At 39.2% G+C, this 16,755-nt stretch overlaps 1 protein-coding gene across 1 annotated transcript; it reads right to left on the reverse strand.

Moving 5' to 3' along the window:
* Nucleotides 1-23: 23 nt before the first annotated feature.
* Nucleotides 24-15,046, reverse strand: dgcr8 (DGCR8 microprocessor complex subunit). The gene is made up of 14 exons (XM_042487550.2): nucleotides 14,892-15,046; nucleotides 13,534-14,495; nucleotides 11,444-11,606; nucleotides 10,114-10,256; nucleotides 9,402-9,735; nucleotides 9,086-9,283; nucleotides 8,186-8,287; nucleotides 7,795-7,893; nucleotides 7,231-7,313; nucleotides 6,900-7,000; nucleotides 6,197-6,303; nucleotides 3,861-3,988; nucleotides 2,626-2,739; nucleotides 24-1,919 (listed from the first exon to the last, which is right to left on the reverse strand). The coding sequence occupies exons 2-14, from the start codon at nucleotides 14,218-14,220 to the stop codon at nucleotides 1,836-1,838; spliced, it is 2,343 nt and encodes a 780-aa protein (XP_042343484.1). The 5' UTR covers nucleotides 14,221-14,495; nucleotides 14,892-15,046; the 3' UTR covers nucleotides 24-1,835.
* Between the last annotated feature and the right edge of the window lie 1,709 nt (nucleotides 15,047-16,755).

The raw sequence follows: 16,755 nt of genomic DNA on the forward strand, positions 1-16,755 counted from the left end.
TGCAACTGAATAAAAAAAGAGCCTTTCTAGTCATTAGTCAAGACATTTTATTTTGCATAACAAATATCACTGAAGTCATTGAGCTCAGGTTGCAATACATACTTCATTTTCTAGGCAGCAACATCTCAAACAATTCATCGGTACAACTCAACAGCAACACATGTAAAAGCAGTTATTTTTATTCTTCTCACACCAACACACACGTGGCGAGACAAACGCACAGAGAGGAAAGCACATTCTTAAAGCAATCTACAATATCACAACAGCCTTGTGTAACAACTGTGATGTGTCCTTGTATATTTTTGTAGAAAACCCACAGGCAGAATACTTGACGAAGAATGCACAGCAGTTTCTATTTTGTTCCAGCAAGTAATGTGTCTATGTATTTTCCTGTGTTATACATGTTTCTACTGTACAGTTTGCAGCAACATTAAGTATTCTATAAAATGCATAAGACTGTATGTAAGCTTTGGTATACACACTTTCACCAGCTTGTGTTGGACTAAATGACTTTTGTTCGTCAGTGTACCAACGAAATTTTGCAAGGCTGCCTTTTGAAAAATGTATTCTACTTGTGGTCAGAAAACATGATCGACTGTCACGATGATGGCAAACATACACAAACAAAATACACAATTCGTTAAGAGAAGTCTTAAAAATCTGCACATGCTGGAGGCATTTTTTTCCCTTAAGTATCTTTTGTTTTACAGGCTGTCTTCGTTAATATACTAATTGGCTTAATAAATGCTTTATCAAGTAAAAGGGGGAGGGGGCTTGGTCTTTCCACTTCCTGTTGAAGGGTTTTTTAGGTCCAACATACTTTATTATACTCTGAGCCCTTCATGAAATGGATTAACTAAGGCAACATGTAGCCAATGTGATTTCTTATGGGTACCAAAACTTAAACTGAAATGTACCTTATGGGTGGTTGATGTGCATGGCATTAGTACTTTAATAAAAAGCTAGCAAAAACTAGCATAAAAGACATTATGCTTTGCCTTAAACGTATTACAGTACTGTGTGCTTGGGTTTACTGCAGTGTTGGCATGGGGAGCAGGACGACACTTTCTTATATTGCCAAAGCAAAAAAGGGGGAAAAAAAGGCAACAAGTCCCTTCAAAATGCAAGTCACCCCAAAAGCAGTTACTCCTGTACCGACAGCATGTTCAGTCAACAAAAATATCTGACAGGACATAGGAGTGCATAACAATAGTTCTGAATAGTTATCACTTCACAACGCATGTTTTTATCGTGCAAACCGAGACAGCAACTGTCAATTTTGAGGAAAAAAAACAAAACGGCACCCAAAATATCCAAAACACCGACCATTAAAATACCCAATAAAACAAGTAACTTTGTTTCCCAATTAAATGAATGGTATAAATACACACGTATTAGTAGTCCCTTTCAAATACTTTAAGCACAAACAAAACTAATAGTGCTGGTACTCTTGAGAACATCACTTCAAAACAAAACCTAGGTGTCTAGTGGTATTTGCGGTCAATAAAGCATGCACTTTTATTTCGATGTGGTTCACATGTTATCAAGTCTCTGCAGCCTGGGTGGGTTTTTTTCTAGTGCCATAGTGAGGATGCTTCTAGAGAGGTAGACAAGATTCGCTCTACTGCCTGTTAGTGCATTTAGACCTACCTTTACATCTACCAGCTGAACCAATAAAACATGGGCGAAGGAAGCAAGCAGTTCTACCGGCCTGGTCAATGTGGAACTATATTGCCATTAGATTTCAGTGATGCATAATTAAGAGATGGATGGTGGCGTGTGATGTCTGACAGTGACTGGGTTTCAGTGCCGTGGTTCATCAGTGATTTTCAGACTTAGACGTCAACAGTGCAGAGGGGTTCACTCCCTGGCTGGGCAGACTCCATCACGGTCATCTTGGGCTTCTTCCTAGTTTCCTCCTGTGCAGAAATACAATAATATGAGGAGTACATTCTGGGATTGGTGCAAAACATTACAAACAAGATAGAACAAATCTGTTTTTAATTCTAAAATGTTCAAATCCTGGCAGTGCTTATGTGATTTTGTCCACCTGAGACTGACAGCTACATTCGTTAGGACGTCCTTGTCATTTGAGTCTCAGGCATAAAGTGTAGCTGCAGTAGAGAAAGGCATCCCACCCTCACTAATTGACACCCTGCAGATTTACTGTTTGCCCAAATTAAAATTCTGGGCTTCATCTGGATCAAAACTGCCACCTCGTCTTTCCTTCAAGGAGCTCTCTGGTGACAACATCTCCCTAAGTTAAACCCTTTAATTTTTTGTCCAGGGAAGAAAAAATAAACAATTTTAAAAAAAAAAAAGAACATAAAAAAGGACTAAACTTAATACAAGAAGACATGTTGATGTGTCAATGGGGAAAGCATAGGTGTAGATCAAAGAGTTAATGATGGCAGCTACAGCAAGTCAAAAAGTTTTCAGTTTTGCTTAAAGCTATACTTTTAGTCATGTTTGGAACCAACCACAAATGATAATCTAAGTAGGAATTACAAATAAGCTAAAGACAGATGAGATGGAGCTTGTGGGTGAAAGGGTAAATGTTAAACACTGATAAGAATTACATTTTAAAGTTTTTATTCCTGCTTAACGAAAGGGAAAAATTCTCACCCTCTGCGCAGCTAGTTTCCTCATTTCCTCTTGCAGTTTGTTCAAGATATGAAGGTTTGGCTTGTTCTTTTTGGCATACTGTTGCAGCTCGATCACACTCTTGTCAGAGCTCTCCTGCAAAAGATCAGTTGGTTTAATAATACATGGAGATGTGTATGCATCATGAGGAGCTTTCTTCATTATTAGTGCATCATCATTCACATATCACTGATTGTGCTCTGGGAGTAAAGTTAACAAGGTAATGTCAATGACCAGTGACACAGTCTGATAATAGCTTTCTCTCAAGCTGAAAGTCACTACAGTGAGAGGGTTTTATGATGAAAGACATTTTAATTGCTTTTAAGCCTCCTGCAGACTGAGATTTTAGCAGTCTTGTAAGTTTAGTGAGAGCTACACTGTGACATGGATCGAACAAACTTGGGTACGACACCAACTTTGATGTATGCAGACTGTACAATGACGCCAACTGAATTATGGGCTACAGTGTATATCATTGACATCAATACGCAAGAACAAAATGTCGTCGGCGTGCGTCATCCATTTACGCCACTGTAGTGTTAAGAGAAAAATGAAAAACATGAATCAAGCCCTCGCTATAGTGACATTTATGTGTTAAAAAATGTCTAAAGAAGAGGAGGAGGAGGAGAATGAGGATGCGGTCAACAGTCAAACCCACTTTGGCATGCATCAAGGCATCAATGTTGCACTGATCACTGCGTCATTTCATGCTGCATTTCCATTGGTTGGTTAGCAGATGTAGGTTGTAAAAGCAGTCACACAGTGAAATTCTCATCCCAAATTTCTGGCGCCGTCAAATTTTATCCCAGGTTGTCTTTACAAGACCGTGATAACGGCCATCTTTGAACCTCTCTCACTGTGCAATGTCGAACGGCCGTTTTAGAGCCACAACCAAAGATATCGCAACGCTTCTTTCACATTGGTCATCTTTCATTCGGGACAGCCCAAAAGTCACAGAGTGTTTGCCAGGCTTTAGGGTTTGACTGTTGACCTTAATGTGCATATTAGCAGCAGCACTATGTGAGATGAAAAACAAAGTTCGCACAGTCCTTATTAACAGTTCTCTTATTCTTAAGATACTGCAATTAGACATTAAATAGTAAGTGTGACTAAAGCTCAACACAAAACAAAAAGATGACACTAAACCTCAACTTTTATTTTCCAAAGGTTTCCATAACCACTGAAGCTTTACACTGAGCGTTTAAGAGGGTTCTTACCTTCTTGACCATCTTATTGCTCTCTCTGCCGTACATACGCAGCAGTGAGCCCCAGTTCTTGACGTGGGGATGAAGCATCTGCAAGATCTTCTGAGATGCTAGTTGTTTGCCGACCCTCTTGTTCTTGCCTGGTGGCAAATGCACAAAACATGTCGCTAAATGCATGTTACCTGTTTGCAAAAGACTAGCTCGCCCCAAAATGTGAAACAAAATACACATGGTAATTCATTAAAGGAATAGCTTTGGTTTTTATTGAAGTGTGGTCGTATGATGTACTTGTCCATGGTCAGTGTATTACCTACAGTAGATGGTGGTCAGCATGCCCCTCCGTTTGGAGAAACAGAAGACAAAAACATACCTTAGCCACAAAATATGGCCCACCTAAAATATCTATTAGTTTAAGTGTACGCTATATTTATAATATTTTCACAGCTTTCCCTTGCCGTCAGGCAGCCCTTTCTGACTGAAAGATTTCATTTTGGTGGTTCTGAAAATAGCTTACACTGGAGATCAAAATTAAAGAACAATTTATGAACACTTGATTTTTTGTCAGAAATAATGTAATCTTCATTGTTCAACATTTGAAGGAATATTTGTTGTGCCTATACCATGCTACTAGAACAGTGTTTTACAAAATAACCAAGCTTCAACAAAAAAAACTTTTTTGCAAAAAACACAATGATCAAAATTAGAGAACAGCAATGACTGTCGCACAGGAAAGAGAAAAACTAAATTTTGTGAGGGTTACAACATTCAACAATTAGTTGAAGGTATACATGCTGTTGCTTTGAATGACTTCAGCACATCTGCGGCCACAGGACATCACTAGTCTCTCACACTGCTCTGGTGTGATTTTGGTCCACTCTTCTTCCCGTCTCTTCCATAGTTTGGTGATTGTAGTGGGTCTTTTGGCCATAACTTTGTCACCAAGGATATTCCAGTTTTTTTAAATTGGGTTTAGATCTGGACTCTGGGCTTGCCAATTCATTATTTCAGTGTTTTCAGTTTCAAGAAACTACTTTACCCATTTTGCTGTGTGACAGGGGGCATTGTCCTGCATGAATATTGCTGGCTGAATGGGTGATGAACGCAGGGGAGGAACCACATGTTGTCGAACACGGTTCTGATAAACATTTGCACTCACTCGGCCATGTAGCTGTATAAGAGGCCCAACTCCTGCTGCAGAGAACACTCCCCAAACCATGACACTTCCTCCTCCACCTCCCACTGACTTCTTTACACACTTTGGGTTCAGTCTTTTCCCAGTTTGACGACAAACATTATGTCTCCCATCGGACCCAAATAAATTAAACTTGCTTTCATCACTAAAGTGAACTTTGGACCAGTTCTCCTCTGTCCACACAATATGCTCCTCAGCAAAGCTTAGTCTAGCCTTGTGATTCTTTTTGCTGATGAGAGGTTTGGTCACTGCAGAGCGGGATTTCAGTCCAAATGCTCTTAAATGTTGAGATACTGTATGATGAGACAGTTCATTATCCTGTCCTCTCTTGCATTTGTTTATTATGGACGACCAGCCTTCTTGGGGGACTTGAATGAGTTTGTAACATTGTAAAGATGCAATATTCTAAAAATCACAGATTTGGAACGACCAAGTTCTCTTGCTATGGCTGATGGGGTCATCCCTTTGGCCTTCATCTGAACAACCTGCTTCCAGAGGGTTTCAGTCACTGTAGAACGGCTCACCATCTTGCAAAGTCAGTGAAGACTGGAAAGTTAGGCTGCCAGTTAAATAGGGTTTGTCAGATAATTAAGGAAATTAGCATCAGGTGCCAGATTAATACCAATAACCAGGAGGTATCTGAAAGTGTTCTCTACTTTTGATCAGTGTTCCTTTTCAAATATCTCATTTAAGTTTTTTTATACTGTGCTTCGGAATATATGTAACTCATGAAATACGCTTAAAATACTGCTCTTTTACTCCTGTTTGGATAATTTCAAATAGAACTATGCGGTGACTTTGATATTTAGGAAATTCTAGGGTGTTGTCTAATAATAATCTCCAGTGTAGATGTATATAGAAGTTTCACGCCACATAGAAAAAGGGCTATCTGATGGCAGGGTAAAGTGGTTAAAATACTCTACATGTAGTTTTTTTGGTGACTAAAACATGTTTTGCTGCTGCTCCCTCCACAGCAGTACATTACTATGCTCCCGCTGCAGTACTGTGTACTGACCATCATCTACTGTAGATAATATGCTGACTATGGATAAGCACCTCATACAAGCCTATTTAAAAAAAACTTCTGAACTAAACCACTCTTCAGCTCTACGCATCGACTATGACAGCGTGTAGATGATGATAAAAGTGTACTCACACCAGCCGCGCACAGTGTGCTTCCCACATGTCATCACATATTCACTCTTCTGGTTTTTCCCTGGGATCACCTCAAATTTTATGCTGGTGTCTCCCATTCCATGGTTTCTACAGGAAAGACAGAACAGTCAGTATTAAATAAATCTGCAACCTGACACTTTGTAGTCTTTGCCAGCAAGGACAGCAAAGCAAAAAGTTAACATGTTTCTGTTGAATCACAATATGGCATATAAAGTAATGGCACTTGTTTTTAATGCAATGACATGTCTTCTATTGTGATGCACTGTGTCAGACTTCCCCCTTTATCTATCCATCCATTATCATTAACCACTTATTCTATGTAGGGTCGCTGGGGCTGATCCTAGCTGACATTGGGTCGGGTACACTCAGGCGAGGTCGCCATTATATCACAGGGCTGACCGAAAGAGAAGAGAAAATCTTCACACTCATATCTTCAGGGAATTTGGAGTCACCAATTAACCAAGTCTGCATGTCTTTGGACTTGGGAGGAAGCCTGAGAATCCACACTGACCCAGGGAGAACACAAAAACTCCACACAGAAGGGCCCAAGCTTCCCAGTAGGTTCAAACCCAGAACCATGCCACCCTTAACTCTTCCAATATAAATATAATCTTTAAAAAATGGCACAACAAAAACATTGATTAAAATGTACCTGGTTGCTGGCATTATGCATTACTTCTTACCTTTTAAGGCACTCATGAAGAATCTGATATGGCGAAAGTAGTCCTGCTTTGTTGGTCAGCTCATACACCCTCGAATCTTCTATACTGATATGATTAAAATACTGTGAAGCAGAGCACACACTGGGTTACCTAAATGTAAAGATGCACCAATGTTCCAGGAAAACATATCCTAACTTTGGCAACAGTTTTTCTTGTTAAAATCCTGATACCTGCCTTTAATGTTGGGGATATTATGTGAAATTCAGCTTACTCGATTACACTTTGCAGAAAAAGACTGCAGGTAAGATCATTAAAAAACATTTAAAAAGAAGGAAAGAAAAAAAAAAAGTACCTCCAGTTCATCCCCCTCGATGGGCTTCTCCTCGGAGGTCTGCTTCACAAAGTCAGGGATGAGGATTTCCAGTGTGGCTCGAGCTGAAGTTTACACCAAATTATCAGTGAGAGCAAAAGTAGTGACATATTACAATGTGCAATTTACCAGTGCAACTATCTGCTGCATATAATAAGAATATATATCTCAGTTTTTATTTTGGCATGTGTCTGCTGGTTAATTTAGCTGATGAAAACTATAAATCACACATTCTATTCCAGTCAGTTTCACCTACCTCGAACATGATGCATAAAATACAGTGTGATTATCAAACACCAGTGCCAAGTTGGTTCTTTATGAGAAGTCCTTAAACTTATATAACTGCTTTACATTTAAGATAAACCGACAACTGTCATAACAAATATTTACAATGATGGACATTTCAAAATTCCCCTGCAAGACTCAACTGCAATTTCAATGTTTTTACCCACTGACATTGGTACTCTTAGCTAATACAATGTCTATTTAATTGGGAAATACACAAGCCATTACAATACTAAGTACTGTAAATGAAAAAGAAGTTACCAGCTTTATTCTTGGCAAGTTTTTTACTGCTTGCAGTTCCTGTACCATAAGTTACTCCATCTATAATGACTGAAGCTCCAAAGGGTTCACTTGGGTTCTCTGTGGGACACAAATACAGTTTGATTTCAATATAACACTAAACAGCAATCTTTAATGTACAAGAGGTAATAGAAAATTTTGTGTACACATTTCTGTGACTACAAAAGGGGGTAATGAAAATGTGGGTTCAATGACCGAATGAGTGAAGTAGATGTACACAGTACAATATATACCAGACACACCCTGATAGTTTAGTTTAATAAATAATAGATAACAATTTATATCTGACAGGAGTGACCAAGGACTTCAAATACCTCGATTTCCTATGGATACTTACAAAAAAGGAACTTACCACATTCAAAAAAGTTGTAAACAGGTCGAACCTTTAGGACACGTTGCATATATTCATGCAAGATGCAAACTTCAGACTTTCCGTTGGGGTTGATGACAAACTCTGTTAAAATAGAAAAAAATGAACTGCATTAAGAAACAATATATTTTCACAGCTTTAACAGTGATAATAACACATACTGACATAACTTTTTAAAGCTGACTACACCTGATTTTGAGTTACGCACTCTTTTTGCAAAAAGATCTAAAAGTGACAATTTTTGGTCCTGGCTTTTTATGCTTTTATTATAGCGCAGTTTTAGAGTGACAGGAAAGGGGGAAAGAGAATGGGGAGGACACACAGCAAAGGGCCGCAAGCCGGAATCAAACCTGGGCCGCTGCAAAGGACTTAGCCTACATGGGACGGACGCTCTACTCACTGAACTAGAGGCCATCCCTTTACTGCCAGCTCTGAGCCAAACTGCACTCACTGCATTACTCTAAAGCATGCTAAAACCCATGCAATGGCAATCCTGATACATTTTGTAAAAAAATGCCAATTTTAACACCAGCACTGATGATTTTTATCACAGTATTGTCATTTCAGTTATTTTACAGTTCAAAAACATGTTTTAGTGTGCAGTAAAATAATAGAAATTATACTGGCCACATTCATCACAGTGCAAACATGTTACCCAAAAGAAGCATGGTTGTTGAGTTTTTTAGTAGCTTTTGAAATGACTGTAAAGTTTTATGGCACAGAGTCATACACTCCACAGACAATACTTACAAAGATAAACGTATTGGTTTTTTATGGTTTCATTGGTCACTGATAAGAAAAACAACACCTGCCTTCTAAATTAACATGAAATGTAGGACAGGATGTATGTAGGATGTAGGTCTGAATCTATAAAACTGTTACCTTTCTTAGTGGGTGCATCTTGGACTGACAGCGTGATGAGTTTCTGGTTGGCGGGCAGGATAGGTCTCTCTGACTCTGCCTGCTTCCTCTTCATGTCTCTGTTGAACTGCCTTCGCTCTGCCCAGGTACGAAACTTCTTTACTGTGACTTGTTCAAAGTCAAAGCATTTTTCCAGGTACAGGCGAAACTCTTCAAGATCTGTAAGGAGGTTTTATCATGTTAGATCACTTGGGAGAAAAACAGCTTAATGAGTTATTACAGATGCAAAGGCTGTTTAAAAGTCTATCACTGGAATGAACTGTGAAAAGCCCCTTACCTATGGACTCATCCTTGCACACCTCCACCTTGGCCTTGACTTGTCCTAAGGCTCCTTGGGCAGTGTCACAGGGTTGGGACTCTTTACCCTGCAGGCTGTCATTTGTGGTGCCCTCTCCATTTGGGCCACCTTCAGTTGAACACGGAGGAGGGACACCGTCCTGCTCCTCAGCTGTAGCATCTGACCTGCCTGCTTTCTCTTCATCATTGACCTCCTCGCCAGACTTGACAGGAGACTCCTCTGCATTAGCCTCCCCATTCAGCTCCTTTTCCTCCTGATCCTTCATTTTCTTATAGTGTAGGCAAGGGATGCTGCTGGTTGGAGGGTCGTGTTTCTGTATCAAGAAAGAAGACCGAAAGTCGTAACATGTTAACTGTATTGTAAATTTGACGCAGTGCCTGACTCGACTCTTTCAAGAACTAAGATGGACTATTTCAACAGCCTTAAAAAAGTTTTATTCTATATTTTTTCAGGTCTAAAATGCTTTTTTTGGAATGGAATAAATATATTAGATAGAAGAGACCATAACAAACAGGGGGCTGTCAGTGGCAGATTGTAATATTTGTGAGGCAGCAGTAGTAAAAGATGTCACTAACAATTATGTTTCGAGAACAAACACAGAGGTGTACCCAACTCACAGGAAGAACCCCTTCAAAAAAACACTGATAACACTATTCACATCAGTGTGGCACGTTTTAATTATGCATCTTACCCTAATACTGCCAGTTCCAAGGAAGTAGGGTCTGGACCAGGTGACCACCCTGGTCTCTCTGTGCAGGTAGACTGGAATGCCTGAGTTATGGAATGTCATGATCCAACCATCAGGTAGAGGCTCAGTGGGTGGACGTCCACGACCTGCCACAGGGGAAATGTGAAACAAGCATTGATTACGGCACTATTACTTTTTGCAGGGAATTCATCTAATAACTATAAGGCTTTTATGTGTTGCTACCAAAGAAACAGAATGAATAGAAAGGACATTGAACCATTAGCCATGGTTGTTTGACCACATCTCTGCAGAAAGCGGCAGCTGTTGTTATGGTGACAACATCCCAGTGGGGTTGTAAATTGTCAAACTCATTTGTCTGAGAACTCCATCTTGGCTTACTGTTCTTACGTTATGTTTTCAAATAAACAATCTGTTACTTTTAATATATTACATTTCCCTGTTTATTTTGTCGCCCTTCAATGCATTTGTTGAAACATGATATAACATTATTGTAACTGCCTCAGAAGAATGAGAGCAAGCCACTGCTCACTGGACTCCTGATGGGATGAGAGAGGCTGGATGGATAAATAGCATGCAGGATCAGCGTATTTTCACAACTATCTCGCTAAATTAAGGGTTTATTTGGACCAAACCAGAACTGGTGATTTTTGGAACAGTGGACTAACTAGACTAGACTAAAAAGCCTTACTAAGATGGATTAGATGCGTTTTTTTTCCCTATCAAGTTTGAAAGAAGAGTTTTAAGATGAGTTAACAAGGAAATAAAGCTAACAATAGCTCAATTTAGTGACATAGAAACTCCGACTGGTATACGGCTGGTCTTGAAATACATGTTAAAAATGATTTAATCTTAAATAAGGTAAGGATTCTGTGACAACTTCTTGTCAGAGGAATAGCTGAATATCAACATTGGACCACCCAAAAAGACCTCAGAGGAAACATTTATGTCAGTGTTGCTTACTTTCACTCCTCCAACAGTTTTCAGTCAACAGCTACTTTTGTTTTCCTTCTAGCTAACTGGATTAAGTATCAAAGCATGTTGTAGTTTAGGGCACTCATCTTAACAATTAACATTATTTAATCATCGATCTGCAGTGCTGAACAATGCACTTGTGTGAACTTTGTGAAGAAAGAAAATGCAATATGGACATATTTCTAAAACTTTTTTTTTTTTTAATTTGTAGCATCTGTTTTAACAGATGTAACATATGTAGCATACTGGTTAGAATAGCATATTGCATTGTGACCCATACTACAGAAATCACAATTCTTTGGTAGTACCCAACCCTAAAACAAACAGATCCACCACTCACTCTTCAGGACAGTCTTAATTTTGGTCATCATAGGCTGAACACCTCCTTCACCATCTGACTGATGATCGCTGTCTCCGCCATACTTGTCCTCTGTCAGGCGCATCTTTTTTGGGACCGGCATGCCCTCCTCCAGTAGAGCATCGACATCATTGTCAAACTCCTCCTGGAAGAGTCAATGGTTAAGGCCGGGAGAGAAGGATGGGTCACCAATTTAAGGGAGTTTCCTCTGAGAAAAAATATTAGCTAGTGTGATGCCATAAAGTGAACAACTGATGGGGAAAAGAGAAAAACAGACAGCAGTCTACCACAATATAGGAAAAAGCATCACTGTGGGTCAAAAAAGTATAATGCTTGTGAATTTAGAAACAGACAATATTGTTGAACCTAGATCAAGTCCTACTACAAAATTTTTAGCAGCCTTGATACCTCCTTTTTATTACTGGTGATTACTTTTGCCGCAAAAGAAAACCCAGCTTTTAATTGGAGAAATTAAACATTTCACTAACCTCTTCCAGCATCTCACTTTGCATCTTCATTAATAAAAAACAAAACAAAAACAAACATACATGTATCTAAATTTCTGGCACTCACTTTGGTCCTGTCTCAAACACTCACCTATTGATGCAAAGAGGGTCTCAAGTGATGCAATTTACAATCAAGAAATCATTACATTTTTTTTCTTACTTGTAGCTATGTTTAATCTATAAAACACATTCCCAAATACACTCTTTTACTTTTATTTACTGCAACATCGCAATTGTAAAGAAGAAACCTGACAACTGTCCTTTTACTAGCATCAAATGATGTATCATACTTAAACAGGAACATCAGCTATATTAAGAATTCCAATGTGTCATTTCCATAACCTCGAAAAATTTGTATTAGTGGGGAAAAAAGAGTCAGTCGAACTCGTGATGTCATCAAGTATAAAGTCTGGAGCTGCACCATAGAAATTGAATCAGTGCCTGGTTTTGTGGACTCACAGCATGTTTATTTTTTGTAACCAAATGAGCTTTATTCTTTTGTGGTGTTCTCAACTCTGAAACATAAAAATGTCCCCATACACTGAGACCATTCCCCTAGATACTCTCAGTGTAATCTGGAACATTTTCCGTACTCAGTGTCTATGGAGCAGATTCACAGTTTACACCCAATGACATCAAATTACTCTACTTTTTGGATTAGGGAGAGCAGTTTATGTTTACTAATGCTTTTAGCTTGGGGAACAACATGTATGAATTTTGTAAATGGATGCCCATTCCCCTTGAAAATTTGGAACTATATGGTAATTTTTAATTTTTACTTACTTTTAATGTCAGCATTGAGCATCACAGTGGGATCTTTGGATTATCTGTAGTTACCAGGACACTCTCTCTGTGGAGTTTTTTCCAAATGTGTTTTTCTTTTTATTTAAAGGCCCCAGATCCAATGCCATTCAGCTGCGTTGTATGTAGGTGGAGCTATAAATAAAGGAGAACTAAATCTCACCAAATAAAACTACAAAGGAGTTTTGGCTACAATCTGTTGGATTACAGGTGTGGCTCAATCAGTGGGAAGACACAATTTAGAAAAGTGAATCATTATTCTTGTTTTAACATCAGTGAGTTTATGGTATTATGAGAATATTATTACATGATCATATTGTCTTCAATCAAAAACATTAGGAAAACAGCAAAATAACACTGTCCTTGTTAGGTGGTATTCTTAAGAGACCTAGTACGTATATGTACATCGATATGACTGGCCCACCACACTTTCCTTAATCATGTTGCATTGCAGCAAAAGTTGAGTTAGATTTAACAGTTTTCTGTTTGTTCTGCATTTATGTTTTGTTTTTTTATTTTTTATGAACAACCTTGGTACTTTTGTTGTTGTTGCAATTTCTGCACCCCCGCTGTGGTATTGCAGTGGTCTCACTGACATGACAGCAGAATTTGAGTTTGATGTCACAGTGTTATAATGTCCTTTCTTGTATGGACTGTACCGTATGGGCTGTATTAGGCCCACATTACTTTAAACTGACAGCAAAGGGCAAAATGGGTGGGTAGCTTATAATAAGAAGGTTACTGCAGACATGAGAACAGACGTACCTCATAGGAAAAAGCCACGGCCTCCTCATCTGCTTGCTCCTGCTGAACTATGACCTCAGACTTAAAGCCACCATGCTCTGCATCGTCATGATCCAGGAAGTTCTCGTAGAAGTCATCCAACTCATCGAGGACAGCGAACTCTACCTTGTTTTCCTGGTCTACCTCAGCCTCCTCTGATCTTCTGCTTGCTAAGTTTCCTGCTCCGGAGCTACCCTCAGCTACTTCCTGCTCACTTGTCGAATCATGCAACTCACCATTCATGCTCTCTAAGCCGTCATCACTTCCTCCCTCCTGCCTTTCACCTGTGTATAAAACCTTCCTGTCTTTGCTACTGCTGCTTTCAGTAAAGCTCACACTGATCTTAACATCTCTGAGCAGCCTGAGGTCTGGTAGAAACCCGGTGACTGGGGGTGCGTGGCGGGCTGTTCTGGGACACGGTGGGTTGGGATTGGCCTCATCTGAGAGGTGGCTATTAAAGGTTATTGAGCCCTTGCTGAGGGGCTGCTGTGGCTTGGCTTCCCCGTCCCCTGGGGTGTTTGTGTATCCATCACCACCAGAGCTAACGTCCATTACCTCTGCGTCACTGGACGTTTGCAGGGGAGGTGGTGGAGGTGCTCTGCCCTCATCTTGGCCAAAATCATCAGGTGGCTCCAAGGGGAGAGGGGGTAGCACATCATCTATTTCCATTTCCTCTGTAACTATCTACAACTTATACAAACTGATAATTTATTCTAAAATCTGACCTGTTTAAACCTTCCTCTTATCTAAACCCAGAATGCATGCAGCAGCACATCCCTGTATAGACCACGTACCAGAGGTGAAAATGCTAAGCTGACTACATTGTTCTTTTCATTAATGTAGACAGCTTTCAGAATCACTGTCTCAATTATTGGAAATCACAATGCATTCAGCTTAATATGGGATCTAGGCACTGATCATCTTCCACTGGTATCTTCTGGGAGCTGGAAAAAGAGGAACCAATGAGAGTAATGTTAGATGTCAGAGCAACTTTGTGATTGTAGCGTAACAAGATAAGGCTAATTAACGGACTAGCTTTACTACAAGTGGGATGTCACGTTAGCTGCTGAAAATTGCCTCCAGCGTTACAAATGGCTCCTTAAGCTTAGGAAATTAATTACGGTTTATCCAAGTTCATATAACAAGCAATTTCATCGGGAAATTAAATGGGTAAGCACCTCGTCTTAGCGCATCTCTTCAGTCTACAGCTGCACAACGGGCCCATGGTAATGTTAACATCAATGCTAACATGCTAGCTAGCAACCACAAGGCTAGACAGAGCCCTTCGGCTGCGTAACTTGTCAGTTAGACCCCAAGCACCTTATTACAGAAATACTCACCGGAAATGTGACACGGCTGTCTTCTTCTGAGCACCTGACTACCTTCCTAATTTATTTTTTTCTCGACGCGCCGCCATACTCCCCCAACTGCAGCCCCGCCATCTTGAAGAAAACCACAGCGGCAAAACCAAGTCAAGCCCCGCCTCCAACAACCGGCTTTTTGATGATTGATCGATCAGTGGACCAATCACAGCGTTCTTCTACAACATCTTCCTGGTAGGATTCAGCCAATCAGCCGTACACATTTTTTTTTGCCAGTGGAAAAGATGTTACCATGTGACGTGAACGCCACAATATCCAAGTAATTACAAAAATGGAAACATATCAATGAATTACCTCTACAAATGAAACAGTTGACAGTTGTCTATCGATTTATTTTTAAGGAATTGTGATTATTTGTTAAGTATGTGTCAGGGAAACAACTCCTGCAAAACCAAGAATTTGCCTATTTTTTAAGGATGTGAAATTGATGTTTTTTTGTTTATGTTTTTTAAAATATTTGTTATATATATATTTACACTCATTAACCCATCTCATTTATCAGGTATGTTTATGCAGGGTCCACTTACCTGTCAGTAAATGCTACTATACCAACAGACTTCACCATAATAAGAATGTTGATTGGTAAATGCTGTGTGAGAATACTAGTTTTTTGGGAGCTACTGGTCTTAACTTTTTTTTTTTTTACTGACCTTCAAAATCCTTCAACCAACAGACTGAAGCATAAAGCCACACTGAGAAGATGTTTGAGTATTTTTCTCTGCACTTACATGGTGTTTATGAACACAGCTTGTTTTCATGGTTTCATTTTGCATTTTGTCTATCAAGATGAAGAGTTGATAAGGTTAAAGCTTTTAGAAATTCACACAAATGTACTGAGTTTGTCACCAAGTCTTGAGAGGAAGACCTAACAAGGATCATGTGAATCACAATATCATAACTTGCCAGTTGGGGTCACTATTCACCAACAGTAGTAGATCAGTGACAATGCTTAGTGTTCACTTCATTTCTTTCCACTAAAAATACAGGAGTAGTGGAGATGGTTTCTTAAATGATTGTATGTATTTATGTATGTTTTTAAACCGCTGTCTTTCTTTTTGCTGCTGAATAGTAAAGCACTCTGTCCTGCATTCTGTGCATGGAAGGTGCTATATAAATAAAGTTAATTCATTCATGTGAAGTAAAGGTAACTTTTGAGATTTCAAACACAGAGATTAATCATATCGTGTCTCAAAAAAGATTGAGCTCATATTAAATGTAAAAGCAGCAATCTTTTCATAAAATTTTAAATGACTGAGTTGATGTTGACAACATTATTGTGTCTTGTTCATTATAGTAGCATGGGTTTTTATCACAGTGGACATTTTGATATTTCATATATGGAAAAAAACAAAACAAAACCCACAAGGCTTATTAATAACATGAATGAAGACCCAGAAACTAGAGAAGCTAAATTGTATTCTGCCATCATCATTATTATTATTATAATGACTTTTGTTTTAAAAATATATATATAAATTACTTTTTTGTGCACCTGTACAGTTCCGAAAGTGGCATGTCAAAATGCCAGATATGAAAGCTCTATGTAGAGAATAAAGTGTGCTTTATACTGCCTGGAACAGCCGTGTGTCCGCATGAAATTGCCAAAAACTGTCGGTAGATCAAAGGACACATAAAAAAATTATAAAGTCATACCAAGTGTGGGTTCTTCTGCTTTTATGAGCACCTGAAGAATTGACTTTGAACCAGGGCATCACTGGTTAGCTGCGTCCTCATTGAAATGCCCCTCTGCACATCAGATAGTCTAAATATGTCTCTTTAAAACTCTTTCTGTCCAGTAAGTATAGATGTCTACTATGAACTG

The sequence above is a fragment of the Plectropomus leopardus genome, chromosome 4 (assembly GCF_026936395.1).
Source record: "Plectropomus leopardus strain MGB_pleo_1.0 chromosome 4, ASM2693639v1, whole genome shotgun sequence".
NCBI lineage: Eukaryota > Metazoa > Chordata > Actinopteri > Perciformes > Serranidae > Plectropomus > Plectropomus leopardus.

What these genes read in the sequence shown, in the direction of transcription:
- dgcr8 (XM_042487550.2), bottom strand. Translation starts at nt 14,220, where the DNA reads ATGGAAATAGATGATGTGCTACCCCCTCTCCCCTTGGAGCCACCTGAT. An exon ending in GTGCAAGGATGAGTCCATAG is followed by an intron (nt 9,284 to 9,401) that starts GTAAGGGGCTTT and finishes ACCTCCTTACAG; the next exon opens with ATCTTGAAGAGTTTCGCCTG. An exon ending in GGAAACTAGCTGCGCAGAGG is followed by an intron (nt 1,920 to 2,625) that starts GTGAGAATTTTT and finishes ATTTCTGCACAG; the next exon opens with GAGGAAACTAGGAAGAAGCC.